The 19,864-nt window shown below is 36.9% G+C and overlaps 1 protein-coding gene across 4 annotated transcripts in view; it reads left to right on the forward strand.

Moving 5' to 3' along the window:
- Nucleotides 1-19,864, forward strand: part of SORCS2 (sortilin related VPS10 domain containing receptor 2) — a 546,865-nt gene that overhangs the window by 506,663 nt on the left and 20,338 nt on the right. For all 4 annotated transcript variants that reach the window (XM_082758745.1, XM_082758747.1, XM_082758746.1 and 1 more), the window contains exons 15-23: nt 310-430; nt 1,904-2,037; nt 2,629-2,757; nt 4,856-5,027; nt 8,577-8,763; nt 13,660-13,793; nt 15,170-15,293; nt 17,202-17,314; nt 19,334-19,459. In XM_082758745.1, the coding sequence (XP_082614871.1) occupies nt 310-430; nt 1,904-2,037; nt 2,629-2,757; nt 4,856-5,027; nt 8,577-8,763; nt 13,660-13,793; nt 15,170-15,293; nt 17,202-17,314; nt 19,334-19,459 (1,240 nt within the window). The remainder of the gene's footprint in view (nt 1-309; nt 431-1,903; nt 2,038-2,628; nt 2,758-4,855; nt 5,028-8,576; nt 8,764-13,659; nt 13,794-15,169; nt 15,294-17,201; nt 17,315-19,333; nt 19,460-19,864) is intronic.

Raw genomic sequence — 19,864 nt, forward strand, 5'->3', positions numbered from 1 at the left:
ATTGGGTTCCAAATTAGAAAAGGTGGTGTATTTCCATTTAAACTCCTGGACAGTTTGCTGGCGGGGGGGGGGAGGGGGGGGGAATCTCTGATCCAGGAGCTATATTTTTTCTTAGTAAACTTCTGTATACAATTGACTACTATTTTCTAACTGGACATATTGTATGTGAAGATGAGTAAAAGTAGAAGAAAAAACATAAGGGACTTTTTAGTAGGGAACCATGACCATGGAAAGCAGAAGATAAAACTGGAATCTCAGATGCAAGGTGTTTCTTACCTTCAAGATTTTATGTTTGATCTTTTTGTTTAGAGTCTTTGGACACATTAGTTACCGTTCAGATTGGGAACTTGTGAAGGTGGACTTCAGGCCATCCTTCCCCAGGGAGTGTACTGATGATGACTATGAATCCTGGGATCTCACAAATCTACAGGTATGCACTGTTAAATGCCATAACTTTTATGTATCTGAAAGATCCGTGTACTGCTGTGTGCTAGGAAAATATTTCCTAATAGAATTTGGATGACACTTCACAAGCTTTAATCTCCTTAGGCTGGTATTTTGTTGATGTTAAAATTGTTTAAAAAGGGGGAGGATTTTGTGTTCCCTTTAGTTGTGTGAACTGTATTCTGGGAAAAGTGGAAATATATGTGGTGGTCTGCCATAATAATAGGTGGTCCTAATGGATTACGAACCATTACCATAAACTAAAATCTGTATTATTGATTGAAGCAATTTCAACATGTAGTCATATGTTCTGCCAACTTCTTGACCACATGCTGTATTCATATATAAATTGCCACATGTAAAGTCCATTCCAGACATAATTTAGGATCTCAGTAGACTGATCCTGTAATAGAGTCCAGTTATTTGGGGCAATACCATTTCTGCAGAAATGCATTAAGTTTGTGCTTATCCTAGTGCTCTGGCCAATTCCATTTTGGGGAAGCTACATTCTCTATGTAATGTATTGATTAAACAGACTAATGTGAAGAGTTTTGCATTAAATAGGAATTAGTCATATTTATTCTTACTCATTCTAATTATTGTGTTTGTTTCTTCCTAAATATTTGTTCTCTTGCTCTGCATGTTTCTTTTTCTTATTTCTTGTTTCTTTTTTGTATACTGCTTTGTGTTAGTACAGTTCTCCAACTTTCACTTGTTTCTCATGCATATTTTTATTGTTCTTCTTTGAAATTGCTGTGTATTTTGAAAGGATGTAATTCACGACTGAGCCTAACAGTAACATTTTCTTGGGATATTGACATTTAAATGTCTTTCAGAAAATAAAAGCTACTAAAATGACTCTGATAGAGCACTTACAGCTGCCCTATTACGAGTAGAGTGTTAGATGCAGATGGTCTTAATTCTACCTGTGAACATGTGCCTGGTGCTTCCTGTTGACTGCCTACACGAGATATGGTCATTTAGATAGAACTTCAGCCATCTGAATCAAGACTGATTTTTTTAAATGCACTTTTGTATGCTTGTGCCTGGATTATGCACACATGAAACGTGGGTTAAACTGCACTTGAATTTTCATGCATATCTTTGGATTTGTGCCCGGAAATATGGTGTATGTTACAACCCTGTAATGTCCCAGTAATGGATGTGAAAGCTTTGTATACTTACACATTTGAATTGAATTGAATTGTGTTGTGTTTTTGTTTTGATTTTTTTTTTTCCTTCTTAGAGTCTGTTATCCTACAGTCTCAAGTTCAAAATACATTGATCACATTTTTATAGTCTCCTCATAGATAATTTGCTGTAGATTGCTCTAGAAATTGATGACTTGATACCAGTGTCCAGTCTTGGCAATAAGACCAGCCTTTCTCATGACAACTTAAGATCACATCTGCATGGTGTAGGTTATTCTGTGCAGTAAGTCTGGTGCTTTGATGTCCAGGGCGATCGATGCATCATGGGTCAGCAGAGGAGCTTTCGGAAGAGGAAAATTTCATCATGGTGCATTAAAGGGAGAAGTTTCACGTCAGCTCTCACATCCAAAGTCTGTGAATGCACGAGCTCTGATTTCTTATGGTGAGTCTGCCTGTGGACCTTCAGATTTACCACTAGAGAAATGTTACATAGAGTTGGAGGGGTTTATTTTCCTCCTTTTGCACCTCCCCCTGCATAGCTGTGTGCAAACAACCAAGAAACAATGCAAAACATAGAATAACAGGGTGCTTTTGCATCTGCTTTTGTTTAAAAACGTTGCCATGCTTTAAGTATTTGTCTCATGAATCCTGATGTCTGTTGATCAAGACTTCAAAATGACGATTGGATTGATTTGTAGGGCAAGCAAACCTGTTCCATTTACAAATTAAGCAAACAACAGAAGAAATGTGTTGGTCCAAGTGGCAAGGAATACCTTTTAAAAATCTAAGCTACCAAGAGAGTTAATTTTTCAGAACTGACAAAGTAATTGCAACCAGTTTTGCCCCCATGGGTACACAACTCCTGTTATAAAACTACAATTAAAACAGAACTACCTTCATAAAGTTATGTGTCCAGCTATCAGGAGATAATATTAAACAAATCTCCCTTGCTGTTAAAGTAATCGCATCTATCTCAAATTAGATTAGTGAATAAAGTGGGGATAGTAATGTGTTTGGTGTTGATGTTTTTCAGTGATTATGGATTTGAGCGCTCTGCACCTCTAAAGTCACAGTCTAGCAAGTGTTTCGCTGACTTTTGGTTTAACCCAGAAGCACCTCCCGAAGACTGTGTGCTGGGGCAGGCATACACCAGCAGCACTGGGTAAGTTGATTTTGTATTTGACTGGCTTGCAAGAGTCCAGGCTTCCACAGTGGAGGAGTGGTGTTAAGGAAAAGTAAATGGCACAAACTGAAAAAAATAAATAAATAAAATAAATAAATAAATGCAAGTGGTAAACTGCGCTGGCTGACTTATAGCTTGTGCAGAAGCTTCCTACAGACTAATGAAAGATAAATGTTACTTTAAACATTCGCAGCAGTTCAAAAACTAATTTGAGAAGAGGGGGAGCTGTCTTGTTCCTTTTCTTTTTTTTTTCCTAGTAACTGCAGGGACAGCTAATAAGCATTGCTATACTTCTGATACAAATGCCTATTCAAAGCTTTTTCTTTTAGCCCCCAGACCAATTTTCAGGCTGAATCCAATTAATTTACTCCAAGGAATAAGTAACATCTCACAGAACTTTCCACTGTCTCTCACGTCCATAGGGATAAGGAGCTGTACAGAGAACGGATTATTTTCATGACCATATGGGACACTCAGAATCAAAGAAAAGCTTTAGTAACTGTAAACAATATCACACAGAATGTACACTACAATGTATTCTGACGTCTGTGCTGAGAATAACTTGCAGCTGGCATCTATTCTGGCTTATCATAACATCATCTCTGTCGGTTGTGGAGATGAGAACCAAATGATCAAATGTCAAATCTGGCAATAGAATCATGGTCTCTGTGTATATTTGCCTTACTGAGGAAAATGATGCCTTTTGGGTTGTGGCTGACAGCTGTGATATGCAGAGTTTGAATTCAGAAGAGTGAAATCTGACTCCAGTTTTAAAGGATGTTTAAAAAATAACGTACCTGAGTGAAACTGATCTGTAAATACTTACTGTACACTTCCAAGTTTTTCTTTATTAACTCCTGAAAGGCATTAGCTTTTTACCCTTTTATATTGTTTTGTGAAATAAATGCTGCAAGTGTTCAAAGAAATGCGTAGATTTGAGAGGAGTAGATAAGCATAGATAAGAAATTACTTTGACATATGTTTAGTGGTTTAATTTCTTCCTGATCTTTGGGATTTTAACCAACCACATGTAATGCACAAGTAGAATGGGATAGGATAGAGGCTTGAGTTTGACAATAAATTTGAACAGAAAAACGCTGGAGCCAAGATCTCGAGCACTGAAGACTGATGAGAGCTAGGAAGGGGCATGGCAGAGAGGACAGGAGAATACTCTGTTGATAGCAAATCAACAGAGGCATGGCCAATAGATCGAGGGAGAGAATTGTCCCCTTCTACTCTGCCCTTGTGAGGCCCCACTTGGAGTGCTGCATCCAGATATGGGGCCCCCAGCACACGAAAAGGTGTGGACCTGTTAAAGCAGGTCCAGAGGAGGGCCCTGAAGATGATCAGAGAGCTGAAGTGCCTCGCCTATGAAGAAAGGCTGAGAGATCTGGGGATGTTCAGCCTGGAGAAGAGAAGGTTTCAGGGAGACCTCATTGCACCCTTTTAGTACTTAAAGCAGGTTTATAGGAGAGATGGAGAACAACTTTTTACATGGATACATAGTGATAGGATAAAGGGGAAAGATTTTAAACTAAAAGAGGGGAGATTTAGATTATAGGTTAGGAAGAAATTCTTCACTCAGAAGGTGGTGAGACACTGGAACAGGTCGCCCTGTTGCTTCAGAGAAGCTGTGGATGCCACATCCCTGGAGGTGTTCAAGGCCAGGCTGGATGGGTGGGTCCCTGGGCAACCTCATCTAGTGGGTGGCATCCCTGCCCATGGCAGGGACTTAGAACTAGATGGTCTTTAAGGTCCCTTCCAATCTGAGCCATTCTGTGATTCTATGATCTTGGAGGGCTGATCACATATGTTTCTAAATTTGAAAGGACAGACTCTTCCATTGCATACAAATGAAATCCTGATCATGCTTCACTCTGTTTTTCCAACAGCTTTCACTCAGTAGAGCCATGTCCCCGAGAATTTTTTTTTGCATCACAAGTTGTTTTTTTATCATCTGCAATCTTGTCTGTTTATGAACCCAAGCAATATTCATTAGCTACTGCCACATTCAGTGCTTCTGATGGTGTTCTGCTCACCTCCAATTCACTGTGCTCGCTGCTTACTGTTTTTGCAGGTACAGGAAAGTTGTTTCTAATGTGTGTGAAGGTGGCATAGACCTGCAGCAGAACTTAGCACAGCATATGTGTCCACTGATTGCTCCCAAGGGACTTCAGATCAGCATCAGAGGAGAAAGCCTGGCTGTTAAGCCTGGGGAAGACATCACCTTCATTGTCAGACAAGAGCAGGTAGTAATGAACATTGGCTTTATGAAAGTTTCCTTGCTATTTTTAGGGTTTATTTCTCTCCTAGTTGCTTTACTGCTGAATGAGATTAATTTGTGCTTGAAACAAATATGGATGACTTTCTAAATATTGAAACTTCTGTTTCCAAGTGAATCAGGCAATCCTGTAAACTCAGTGAACCACAAAGTTTTGCCCAGAGAAGGGGATTTGTCTCCTCAGCAGCATGTTCAGACATTATTCCTTAAAGGCATCAGCTTCTTGGAAAATCAAAGGAACTAAATTACCAAAATCTTCTTGAACTGAAAATTTCATCTGCTATATCAGAGAAGAACAGAAATGCAGAGAACCTTTAATATTTTGGCTTAAGTGCTTTTGAGAATCTGCCTTTCAGTAAGGAATCAGGCAAAGCTGTACAGAAATCAGCAAATAGCACAACATAAATATGTTTATTATGTATTAGTTATGTTGACAAAGGTCTGTGCCCCTCCCCCCCCCCCCCTTTTTTTTTTTCTTTTTATTGAAAGAGACAATGCCCTGATACCCTGAGGCCCTGACTAAAGGCAAAGAGTAATTTTCAGATGTGGTGTTTGCCCTGGGTATGTTTTTTAATGCTTGTGGGTTTTTGTTTTGTTTTGTTTTTTGTTTTTTGTTTTTTTTTTTGGTATTAGATTCTAACTGTTATGCTCAGGTTACAGGAGTATTTCCTGCCTAACCCCAACTGTTTGTAGAACTTCACATATTTTGGCAAATCTGTGTGATATAAGTCAAGCACTTGGGATTTATTTCTCTCAGAGAATCAGAAGAGTTATGTGCAGGATACAGTGCTGCCTAACCCATCACAAGTTGTGGTTCCAAAAGCTTGCAGAGCAGTAACAGTTGCATGGCAAGTTGTGCTTCCTTCTCTTTTCTCTAACTTGCTTTGAAGTGTTTACTGGAAGACTAAAGCATTTGGTTGTAATTTGGAATCTAATGATTTTGATTGACAATTTCACTTTCCCCTCCCCAACCCCCCCCCCCCCCCCAATGAAACGTTCTGAAGCTTTCATGAATCTCTGCTGGCAATAGGTAAAAATTAACACAACTGTTCAAAAGTCTTCCAAAGTCAGAGATCTTGAAGGGAATCCCTTGCTGTGTTTCCTCAAGCCTTTGCTCAGTACACAGAACGGGAATGGAGATTTAGAAGAAATGTAACAGTTTGCTGCCCCCTATGGTTAACAATGTTTATACTCAAAAGTCCTGAGCATTGCTTAGGATTTAATACATACATTAAAGTCTAATGAGAATTCTTAACAATTGGTGAGTTTAAAAAGAAACTACAGTAAGATAAACCAAAACATACCGCTTTCTCGCCCTGCTGAACAACATTAATTTACTGTTTTATGTGAAGGCATGCTACTAGATGTGGGAATGCCAGGCATCAGGGAGTAAAGAAAGCAGGACGTGTATGTTTGGGCAGTTTGCAAGTGACCTTAGAAATAATAATTTACTTTTATATTACATTTTATTTTATATTATATATAAAATTTTTATACTATCAATTATTTCTTCCAAATTCTGTTGGCTATTTGTATGAATAATTAATGCATCAATCGAAACCCATCAGTTTTGTGTGGAAACGAAATTCCTAATTCTGGTATTAGGGGAACTAGGCTGAATTTTCTCTATGTGATTATATTTTTTTGCCTGTCCACTGCTCTGTCTTTCCTGGTCAGGGAAGCAGAAATGCCCTGGTATTTTGGAGACAGCACTCCCACCTTTATACTAGGGAAGATATTAGAATAACACATTGAGAAAAACTTATATCCACTGGCTTTTAACATTGGTTTCTGTTTCACCTGGAGAAAATATGCATGTATACTTGTTAGCATAAAAAAGAGCTAACAAGAACTCTCTGCAAGTTAATGTCATCTAAATGGATTCCACTTACTGGCACATTGCTGGCAAGAAGACATGTCTTTTTGCTTTAATAATACATTATCTCCACTGCTAAATTCTACCCATCTGTTGTCAAAATAAAGATGCTATTTTGGAAAAAAAAAAATAATTCACAGTGAAGAAGCTTTCAAGGTCCTTTGTATGTGTTGAAATATGGTGTTAGGTGTTTGATAACCCTACAGGTTCCTTATTATGAGTATTCTTTTACATGATAAGCAATGCTCTTTCATCTGATAAAACATGGAAGAAAATCAACCAAACTGCAAAATAATAAAAGGAGAAAGAATAGTCTGTTTTCCTTCCCTTTGTAATACAAGCATTTGAAAGTTTTAGACTTTGTTGCCTCCTTTGATTTTACATTACTGTTGCTATTTGGTATTAGATTTTGATGTAAAACTATTTCAGAAAATGGCTTATGGGGAAGTGAAGTGTTTTTTGAATACTTCAGAAGATGTTGATCCTTCTCTGGTCTAATTGCCGTTCAGGTCACATTACTAGTGTATGTATTCCTTTCCTGGAGGCATTGATGATTTTTAAACCAACACTGTGTTTTTACAATATGAAGGATTTTCTATGAAGCCTGGTCCAACAACCTGTTTTAACTGCATGACTGTGATGGCAGTGTGCTGTGAGATGCAGGAAGGAGCATGTTGCTGAAGATAGAGGAGAAAAGGCAACTCATTAAGACACTGCTGCCAGTAGCATTGACAGTGTTGCTGCTCACAGCTAAAATGAATTTTCCTTTGATTCCATCCATATGGCCAGTCCACGTAGCACAGGCCTGACTTCTCTCATGAGCAGCCACACCATGACAACATGAGTGATGGGCATATATTTGTCCTTTGACAACAGTATCAGTCATTGCAGTATTTTAGGCCTAAGTTTAGGAAGACTGTGTCGTTTAAAGGAGCACTTAACGGAAGTGCAATGAATTGTAAATTATGTGAGATGCTTAACATGACAGAAGTATTTGGCTAGTCTTTTAAAGTCTTTACCAAACTCAGCTCAATGCTCTGCTTCATTAAACATGCATCTAATTTTTCAGTAGAGCATGCTAGTTCTAGACAAGCTGAGAGCTCTGTGTAATGCAGTACAACTCTGAAGAAGGTATCAGCTTGAATTCTGGAGGCCATAAAGTTGACACTTGGAGAGTATGGTTAGAAGGTGCTGTGAAAATGGTCTAGCCCACTTAATTTTGCTTTATTATTGCATATGCTAGAAGTTTACGGTCAATCAGTTACTATGAGCCACTGGATAAGCTGTAATTTGCAAACAAGAAGAGCATAACACAAGAATTTAGGGTTGTCTTGCACCGTTATATTAATTAATGTCCAGATACACTAAGATAGGATTGATGGTTTCTGTGTCATACAACTGGGCCGAGTGGTCTGGAGTGTTTTGTTTTAAGGTAGTGCCTTACTGCAGAAAGTTAGCATACAGCATTTATTGCTCTAAAATCTTTGCAATGAGTTCAGTGGTTTTACTGTAGCTGCTGCAATTGAGTCAAAACATCTGGCTGGGGCTGGAAATACTGTGATTCAGGAAATGGTTAGAATAATGCATCTTGTCTATTTAGGTTCTGATCATTTTAAATATTTTTATATATTCTCCTTTTAGGGCGACATATTGAATACCAAGTACCAGGTAGATCTTGGTGATGGCTTTAAGGCAATATATGTGAACCTCACAATGACTGGAGAACCCATTCGTCACCGCTATGAGAATCCTGGGATTTACCGTGTCTTGGTGAAGGCTGAAAATGTTGCTGGGCACGATGAGGCTGTGGTGTTCATCCAAGTGAACCGTAAGTTACATTTTTATTTTTACTTTTACTCTTCTGCATACAAACCTTGTGACAACTATGAAGTAGTTAAGAATTACTAGTCACAATTAGGAAAAAATACATATTTTTTCAATAACCTCATGCAATCTTCCATTGCTGTATGTTATTACTGTAGAGGCTTGTAAACATAATGTATAATGAGGTCAGAGTTAGTTTTGTTTAGATTTAGAAGAAGGATGGTGTATTAATATTTTAAATAGCAAGCATTCCTCAGTTCAAATCTCAGGTTTGAACCCTCTTCCTAACTCAAGACCCTATTGTCAGTCTTAGCAGCTAAAATTTAGCACTTCAAGCTATGTCTTTTTAGGAGATTTTAGGTGCTGTATGAAGCAAGTGAACAGACATATTGAGAAAAGTATGATCTCTTGTACAGTTTTAACAAAGTACAAGTTGATGGAAGGATCAAAATCTTAACATTTCTAAAAGTCAGGTTGCTTATTAGAGTCCTTGAATCTAGTTTTAGATCATTAATTTTCACAAAGTTTTAAAGTGTTACTTGAATTTAATTTCATATTGGCAGGCAGTATTACTTGACTCAAATCTGTCTCCCTCTCTTCTTAATTAAGATCTAAAAAAAAAGCATTTAATAGATTCAGAAGAAAAGACTAGCATGGCACAGGGAGTATCATGCACCATCACAGGCTTAATGTACCTCAGTCACCTCATAATTGAAATGAAGAAGGAAACTCATAACTGGAACTGAATTTTCCTCTTACTTCAAGATTCAAGACAGCCATTGCTTTGTCTGTTTTCAGATGTGTCAAAACTTCAGAAACAAGTAACATCAAAGGAAAAGATATATTCATTTTGTATTCTCCAGGTGTCTGTTTCCACTGGTGGGAACAGTGTCTTCCATCCTAATCCCAAAGCAACAGAAAGCAATGGAACCACATACAAGGCTGTGCACAAATCCTTGTGTTTTATGTCAGTCTTTCTGGTGGGATGCTGCTATATCTGCATTTTGCTCTTCAGAATCTGAGTCCAGCATTTCCAGTTGTGCTTTGATTAACAGACGGAGCCCAATCCATTAATGCTAATGTCCAATCTCCTATTAAGATCAAATGGAAATGGTCAAAATCTAATTCTCCATCTCTGTTTCATTATCTGTTTATTCATTGTTTGTTTTTTTTAAAACATTTGACAACTCCAGAGAGCTCAGATAAATTTCTTAGTTTTACCTTTATTTTTTAGGAGTTTATGCATGTTGAGAAGTAGATTAAATACAGAAGTCTCTAAGTAGAAGCACAGTTGGTAGATCTTTAAAAGCAATGAACACCAAAAACTATGTGTAACATCTTCTCTCCCCGGAGAATATCTTCTAATTGTTCAGAAGATGACAAATGGTAACAAGCCCTGATGGAAAGCTGAACAATTGCTTTCTCAAAATGTGGTTCTGATTTGACCTACATCTGGATAAACAGTAAAAATAAAAGATGTCAATTGTGTTTTATGCAGTGGTTTTACAAATTGCAGTAGCCTGAGGTATTTTCTCAAGAATAAAATGGCAGGGTCTTTAAGAGGAATTTGGTACTGAAGTACAGAGTCAGTGGAGTACTAAAAGCAGACTTGGTTATTTCTGAACTCATCTTGAGCTTCTCTGCGGATGTTACAAATGATCCAGAAGATACATGGACGCATGTTACCCAGCATGCTTGAGTAAACACTTCACATGGGATTTACAGTGTTTATTTTTTAAAGTAAATTATGAGATTTGAGGAAACTAGTTGGAAAAAAATAATATATTTCTAAATTTTAGAGAAACAATAACAGCTGCTCAGGGCCAGTTTTTGTTGTGGAATATCAAGAAAGCAGAAATGTCCAGAGTCCTTCTTTCACTCTATTTCCATCTGATGTATTCACAGAGAAATTTTATGAGGGGCAAATGAAATATTTTTAAATCCCATGAAGTTCTGTTGGTATGAAATGCCATGGGGCATAATAATATAGGGCAAATATATAAAATTTGGCTTGTGATTTGTGTTTTCTGATCCTGATGACAAAATCTACAACTTGGTAATAAACTGTAAGATAAATTAGAACAAGTCTGATAGTATACATGTCAATAGATAACGCAGAATAAAAAGAACTCAGGAAGAAGTAGACATGCATTTTCTTCTTCATGACATGAAACCAGAGTCACTATAGTGTGTGATAAGCTTGGTGATATATATATTTTGCGGGGGAGGGGAGGGGTGGTAGTGGTAGTGGTAGAAAATGACATGGAAATGATATGACAGCCTGGAAAAGTGCACTGAAATTATAGTTCGGTTAAATGGTTAAACAGAAATAATATAAGTCAACTTCATTCCTAATTACGAACATTAGAAAGTGCTATGAAGCTTGTTCAAATGCATTACAGAATGATATGACTGAGAAGAACAGGACTTGCAGTAATTATTAGCTCTTTCCTGTATAGAAATGGCAAACTCATGATTCAAGGGCCAAACAACTTCCCCTATAAACAAAATTTTGAAAAAGACAGTAATCTTCTTCAGGAGCAAAGCCATATTTCAAAAAGATCAGTTTCCTCTGTAAGAATGGAAATATATGGCAAAATCAAACAGTGATGCAGATTCTCTCCAGAATGTATTTTGCATCATCAGAAAGAAAACCTGTTTTCTAGGAGGAGAAGATTTAATTGGAATTCCTACAGTTTCTGAATTTTCCTCAAGACACCAGCAACAGAATGAGCATCTTAATTCAGCTTTGGTAAAAAAACTACTGAAGAAACCTTTTGTTTAAACATCCAGAATGAATTGAACTTGAATTCAGGTAGATAGTTAAAGAGTCCTCAGTGAAAATTCAGAATGAAAGTAGAGCCTTAAGTTTGGATGAAGCAGCACAAACTCAGGTTGAAGTGAGGTGGAAAAGGAGAATGTGCACAGTCTAAACAACTTGCTCTCTCAGAGAAATTCAATGCACTGACTGAATTGATTGAAAGTGAATGGGAAGTGACTTCAGTTAATGAAAGAGAGTAGGAGAAAGGCCTTAAACCAATGTTAATTACCTTTAAGTTTGAAATGATGAGATGAAAGACCTTGTGTGAATGAAAAGATACTTAAAGTAGAACAAAAATGGATGTATTAGTATTCACTCTGGGTAATTAATGCATTTTTTTTTACTACACAGCGTTTTTGTATCCTGAACAGATTGTGCAGCTTAAGGTAGTTTAAGCATTGGTTGCAGGAAGAACGGCTGAAAACACGACAGACACTAGTATGGTCAGATCATGCTCTCCTTTATTACCCGAATAGCCTGACTTTTATAGCAAACTTAACAGGGGCGGATAGTGTCTCACACAAGATTATTGGTCAAAAGCACTCGGACAAATAACTGCAAGAAAAATACCCCACCTGCAAGAAAACAACCCCCTTGTGATTAGCAGTCACGTAGATCCTTGAAGCCAGCTGCTGGCAACAATATTTTTCTAAATTCCTCAATTGGGCAATGTGGGAACACTGTCATGGGAACTTCTCATAGTCATCCTGGTAGCTTGGTTTGCTCAGCTGCAGCAAGTCATAGCCTCCTTGCTGTTTCAAAAATCCCTCAACAAGCATTTCTTAAGTTAAGAAATTATAGTTGTAACATTATAATGTATATACATAGAAATTATAACCAGATATTCTGAAAAATATACACTCAGAGACAAAGATATAATTTCAAAATTTCAATTGTACTTCAAAGGAAAATATGCCATTAAGATGAATTTATCTGATTTTATCTTAATGATGTGTTTCTTATATAGAAACACAGAATGGTTTGGGTTGGAAGGGAACTTAAAGATCACCCAGTTCCAACCACCCTGCCATGGGCAGGGACACCTTCCACCAGACCAGACTGCCCAAAGCCCCATCCAGCCTTGAACACCTCCAGGGATGGGGGCATCCACAGCTTCTCTGGGCAACCTGTTCCAGTGCCTCACAACCCTCTGAGTGAAGAATTTCCTCCTAACATCTAAACCAAATCTCCCCTCTTTTAGTTTGAAATGGTTCACCTTGTCCTGTCATTATCTGCCTGAGCAAAAAGTTGTTCTCCATCTTTTTTATAAGCCCCCTTTAAGTATTGAAAAGCTGCAGTGAGGTCTCCCTGGAACATTCTCTCCTTCAGGCTGAACATCCCCAGATATCTCAACCTTTCTTCATAGGAGAGGTGTTCCATCTCTCTTTATATACCTTCTATATAAATAATAATGCATACAGAATTTGTAGAAAAAATAATCTGAAAGGGACAAACATTCAAAAAGCACACAGTGCACAGAGGTTATCTGTCTTGATTTGCAAATAAATGCTCCCCTGGTGTACCCACTATTTTAAAGCAGGCATTAATGAGAGCTTATGTGTGGTGAGCCTAACAGCTGATATTTTATAATGCAAATGAATACTCAGCAACATTTTTATTCAGTTTTCTGCTTTTCACTTTGCAGTTTGAAAGATTTGTTAGATTTCTATTTATTTGATCCCTTATTACTTAAAATAAAGCTGAGATTGCCTTTTTTATTTTTTATCTGGAGTGTATGCATATGGTCTCTAAAATTGAACAGGCACCAAAAAAAGTACAACAAAAAGTACACCAAAAAAAGTGCAACATAGAGGTGCATCTTTATGATCCATCACATTGCTCAACAATTTTGTTTTTCTCTATGTTTTTAAATTATTTTATTTTTGGTTGAAATCATCCAATTATGCCCATAGCTTTCTACACAGGCAGGAGAGAGAGAGAAAAATAATTTCAGGACCTTACGTTGTACAGGTAATAAGCCTTTGGGGAAAAAAAAAAAAAAAAAAAAGGCATTAATAAATTGATGGATTCAATTGTATTTCAGTGATGGTTCAATGATGTTTTGGGAACTTTGTTCAGCTCCACTGCAGGCTTTAAATTTAGAAGTGGTTCCAGTCATTGGCAGAAACCAGGAGGTGAATCTGACAGCCATCATATTGCCCAAGAATCCTAATTTGACAGTCTTCTACTGGTGGATAGGAAACAATCTTCAGGTACATGAATTGTTTTGGCTGAGATTATTTTCAATCTCTTTCCAGTAAAGATTGAGTGACACTTTATTTTAATGGAAATACTACCACGTTACATGACTTCTTTCAGACCATCTTTCATTCCAAATAGACACCTATATCCTGTGCAAGGAGTATCTAACATCCCTTGCTTTATCACATACTTTTAAGGTGTTCATTTCCCTTTATTCCTATTTATGTGGAACTGGAAATTTCTCTTCTAAAACTTGTTTAAATTTCCAAACCACATTCATTTTGAAGGAAAAACAATTGTGTTTAATTACTTAATGGGGGGCAGGGGAAAACAACAACAACTTGTGGAAAGGTGCATTTGTGATCACAGCACTGGTGAATGATAAAACTTGGATTTATGCACTTCCATGTTGATTGTGTGAAATTCTGAAAATCTAAATACTGCACAGAAATGTATATATATTCTGTGATTCTGTGATTTTATACCTAAGTACTTTCTGGGAGCCTAAAACAGGGAGTCTAAACTAAACGGTGATATCAAAACTAGAGAGGATATCAAAAAAAGGGTATCAAAACAGTCAGAGCACTTAAACAATATAGTGGTATTTATTTGGGAGTACAAAGTCTAGATACGCATAGCCTAGAGCAATAAATAACCAAGTATTGCCATTGGGAATACTTGTCTAGCTGGGTTAATTTTTTTAAGGCAGTTTTTTCAATAACAGATACATAAAATATTTTCTTTATGAGGGAGACAAAGTATGACACAAGAATGATTTCAGATAAGTGCAGTGAACTTTTGTCTTGCATATGTGTGGTCTAACATAATCCTTGTCTGTATCTGTTCATTGTAACTGAGTTTACCATTGCCAGAATAGGCACTGCAGATTGATTTAGTCTTTTGGAGGGTTTCGTAATTCATACAGATGTGGTCAGGGAGCAGATTAACTCAGCTCCACCTTGGAAGTTACAATAGACTGGTGCACTTCCATGGGTTGTGCTCTCAGCTGACTAAAGTAATCCATTTGACCTTGGCTATAACCCACATTTTTTGAGGCAAATGACTTGCTGAATGTGATCTTGTAAAGATCTGTGAGCCTGACTCAAAATCTATTTATTTCAGTGGGATCTGTATGAAAACCTAATACTCTACCAATTATTCTAACAGAAATATTTGCCCAGTCTGGCAGTTTTCTGCTTATAAAAGATCCATCTGGGGAAAGAAACAGTCTTTGAAAATTATAATCAAGTAATTTGATAAAATGTTGATCATCAGTCTAAAAAGTAATTGGTCTGAAACCTTCTCTGCTGATATTTTTAGTGGCTCTCTGTTCAGATGCTATTATGGTTGTTGAAATTCTATTTTCAACTTTTCTTTGTTTTTAAAGCCACTTCTTACATTGGACAATTTTCTGGTAACGAAGTTTGCTGTAACAGGTGATGTCAGAGTGACAGTGCAAGCTTCCTGTGGGAACTCCATGCTTCAGGATTCGAAAGTTGTCCATGTTTTTGGTAAGACTTTACTCATTTATTTATTTATTTATTTATTTGTTTGTTTATTTTCACATGTACGTGTTTTTATATAACTTTTAAACCAGTCCTGGCAGAACTGAACCTGTTGAATAATCATATGTAATGCCACATTTAATTCCTAAAGTTAGAGGGTTAAAGTGTCACTTGGTAACTTCATGAAGTTGAGTAGTGTGATTGTATGGAAGGGTTTCATTTGAAACCTTGTCTTTCCTTTGCTTATTGTAAAAGTTGCTGTGGTTTCCAAATGCTGTATGTGGCAATAACATTTAAATAGTATTTTGGCCTGTGACTAAAGAGTTAGTTAGAATTTCTAAATGCAACAGTTTAAATATCTCTGGAAAAAAAATAGCTCTCAGTATTAATAACAATATGAAATATTTGATTTCTATGACAATATACCACCATTCCTTTGATGTTTATCTGAAATATTTAATCAAGTGTTGCTTTGTTGTAAATATTGAACTCTTCGATAGAAGAAGCTGAACCTCAGCTCATGTTTCACATTGTGGCCTGGTGTGTTTTCTGTGTTGTATAATATGGTGACAAGGCATACTATACTGTGAAAAATGTAGTGCTGACAAATTATTTACATTTGAATTTGTGCTGTCACATGTGAGAATTGTGATATGCAAAAAAAAATCTCTTTAATACAGAACTAAAAGCTTTCAGATATCATGAAATACACAAAATGAGACATATCTCTTATCTGAACAGTGAAAGAAGGTTGTTTTGCTTTTAGTATACTTTTTTAAGTAATGATGAAAACCACACTCATGCTAAACAGAGCTTTTATAAACCTTCTCCTTTCCTGAGATAAATGGATTTAATATTTATGCTACCAATTAAAAGTGCATCCACTTTTTTAGAAAGAATATGCCCTCTTAGTGAGACGAAATCAATGTCTTTGGCTTTCTAACATTGCTTCTGCTGTTCACGTTGGCAAATTCTGATCCAAAGAGCAAGAAAGTACTGATGGAAAATACATGAAAGAAAGTACATGATGGAAATAAAGAAAGCCTTGGAAAAGAAAAACATAATTATAATAAAACACAATACAACTCTGTCCAAACTGTTTGTGAGGGGCACGTTTGAGTCATGCCTGCATTCCAAATGATCTCTTTCTCTGCTTTGCATTAACTTCCCCAGGTGTTCTTCCAAGGAGCCTGTTAGGAGAAAGAGTAGAGACTCCTTACTGAGAAATAGCCCATTTCTAGTATTTCAGATATTTTGGACAATATCCAAATAAATGTTGTTGGAGTATTTTTTTTTTTTTTTCATAGAGGACAGTAGTTAGCATTTGGCATATCATTTTTGTTCTTATTTTTGCAGCTAGTTTATGGAATATGCAAGGTATCCATTTTGCATGACAAACAGGAACATGTAATAGGCAAAAAAACATATGTTTATGATTCAGCGACAATAGAATCCATTGGCAAATTCCCATTAAAAATAAAAGAAACCAACAATGTTTGTGTGGTGTATTGTCTTTTAAAAAATTTATTGGGAATGTTATGACCCCAGAAAATGAATGTAAATCTGCTTGCTTTATTTTTTTCTTATTGCCTTTTTTTTTTTTAATCTTTAGGCACAAATTTGATGATGTTGATGAAAATACAGAAAGAAATTGAGTGCTTGACAGGAGTGTACTTTTGCTCCATGCTGCTGTAGACTGTAGGCTCTTTGGGGAAGGGTTTGTCACATACTGCAGCACTGCATAGAAAATAGACGTTCTTTTTCATATACATACACACACACACACACACACACATATACATATAGATGTATAAATATGTATATATATGAATACATAAATATAAAAATATATACAAAATGTTTTTTGAAATCTTTTTTTTAATGGTTTGAAAACATTCCTTTTTGTCTTTCTAGATCATTTCCATGTTCTTCCTCTGAAGTTTACTAAGCACCTGGACATGTACAACCCCGACATACCAGAGTGGAGGGAAGACATAGGGCGGGTAGTAACACGACTTCTTGCAAAGGTGCTCTTTCAGATTGCTCGTAAATGTTCCCTCTCCAGTCGTAAACCTTGAAGGTTAAGTTAATGCCTTCTCATTTAGAAAAAAAAAGGACACAGAGCAAAATAATAAAATGAACCTCACGAGCCACATTTCAAACAAGTTTGAGCCTAATGTCACTTCTATGGGCAAGCTGTGGATAGTGATATTGTAACATACAAAAGTTTAGTTCTAACACAGCCTAACTGGCAATTAATGCTAAATATTGCTCTATGGGATTAGGAGTAGACATCATGGCAAATACTGCTGACTCCAAAACAGCAAGAGTAGTTTAAATATGATATATGTAGCATAAAGCAAAGGGTACTTTGTAATTTAAAGACATAGTCTTTGTGTAGAAAAAAAAGCAGAGAGACTTCACAGTGTCAGTTGTATAGTCAAAAATTAGATAGAATGAACAGGCAAGCAGTTGTTACAGCTGTGGATTTTTTTAGATCATATTTGCAAAAGAAATGTGGACTGGGAGCAGTTGAATCCTGTAGATTAAATCAAGTACAAAGCTGTGCAACAGTTCTGTGTGATAAACGAAGATGACCACATAAAATCTGTGAGGTTTAGAGCTATACTCTTCAGATATACATGCTGCCAAAGTAGAGCATGCACATACAGACTTTTTGTGAGAACAATATCACTGAGTTGCAGGTTTATGATTTTTTTTTTTAAGTAGTTGTGTTTGAACACAACTTTGTGTGGCTGAACTGGGCCTGTTCAGCCTGGAGAAGAGGAGGCTGAGGGGAGACCTCATCACAGTCTACAACTTCCTCGTAAGGGGGTGTTGAGAGGCAGGAGACCTTTTCTCCATTAACACTAGTGGCAGGACCTGCGGGAACGGGGTTAAGCTGAGGCAGGGGAAATTTAGGCTGGACGTCAGGAGGGGGTTCTTCACAGAGAGGGTGGTTGCACACTGGAACAGGCTCCCCAGGGAAGTGGTCACTGCACCGAGCCTGTCTGAATTTAAGAAGAGATTGGACTGTGAACTTAGGCACATGGTCTGAACTTTTGGGTAGACCTGTGCGGTGTCAAGAGTTGGACTTGATGATCCTTAAGGGTCCCTTCCAACTCAGGATATTCTATGATTCTATGAAATTGCTGGACTTTTCCTTGATTTGCAGTAGTGTACATCAAATTTTTGAATTTTGACTTTATACAATTTCCTGCTTTTTTTTTTTTTTTTTAAGCTTCACATCAAATGTCAAATTAAATTCCCATTTACACACTTCCAATAACCAGTTTCAGTCTAACAAATATTTTACCACCCTATAAAATTGCCCTTGCATTTTAGTTACTAAATCATTTGCAAAAGAATATGGACAATTTAATGCAATTTCAGTATCTGTTCCGAGAAAGGCAATGGGAAATGCCCTGAGTGTTGTCATTTCAAATTTTGTGACTGTTACATAACACATGGAGGAATTTGGGTCAGAAAACAAAATTTTCACAAACGACTTTAATAAGGGATGGATTTGACTTTCAGTGTGGGGTGCACATATTCATACCAATCTGAGCCTAGGTGCTTTTAATCTCACCCTGAGAGATTGTTCTCTGTCCCTTAAACGCAGAAGGAAAAGTAGCCTCCTTAAGCTGACGTTGGCTATAATGTATATTCTAAGTCTGCTAGGCGTCTGAACAGCTGACAAAAGATCCTAAATCGCTAGGAATTATTTTTAAAGTTACCCTAAAAATTCAAAGCCATTGCAGAGTTTTGCTAAAACTGCATACCACTTCATTTTGCTTCTTTCCATGATGCCACTAAATCTTTTTCAATATGATAACAATGCGTAGTTCTAATCTTCAAAGAGCAGCTCACATTTCAGTTAATTAATGTTTGGCTTTGTTCATGTTTTAGCTTCTGGTGGAATCCACTCTAAATGCTAGGGATCTGAAGACTAAAGAATGAAAGACCCATGAGGAATTGCTTGTGTATTTTATATAAAATACAAAGCACCCTGTTCTATAATTTGCCATATATCTTTGTCTTCACAGGAAACCAATATACCCGAAGAAACACTTATGACAGTAGTGAAACCTGGTCTTCCTACAACTGCTGACTTGCATGTGCTGCTACCAGCAAACCAGCCTAAAAGGAAGAGAAGTGTAACTAGTGATAAGGTAATCAGAGCAATGTATGTCTGGTTAAGCTAATTTTTATCGTATTTTTAAATTACTGGCTGTACTTTCATTGTCTTTATGTGGAATTAAAAGTTTCTCCCTGACTGTGTCAAGATCTCACTCCCACCTGACAAGAGACATGTAAAAGCTGGCAACAAGTATGACTTCTGTGTATGGCAGTGTTTAGACCACCTTCCTATATTAAGGAATAAGTCCTACCACGTGAGAAGATGGAGGAGAATAAATTATTATTATTCAACTAAATGCTAACCCACAATAACCGTTGTTCCCTCTTAATGCTTTTTCAGACATACAGCATTTTCACAGTAGGCCATGTTCTTCTCCACAGCATAATCTAGTGATATTTCTGTATTTCTCAAGAATAAATAATATTGATCTGTTTTT

Source organism: Aythya marila (genome assembly GCF_965140915.1).
Source record: "Aythya marila genome assembly, chromosome: 4".
NCBI classification, from domain to species: domain Eukaryota; kingdom Metazoa; phylum Chordata; class Aves; order Anseriformes; family Anatidae; genus Aythya; species Aythya marila.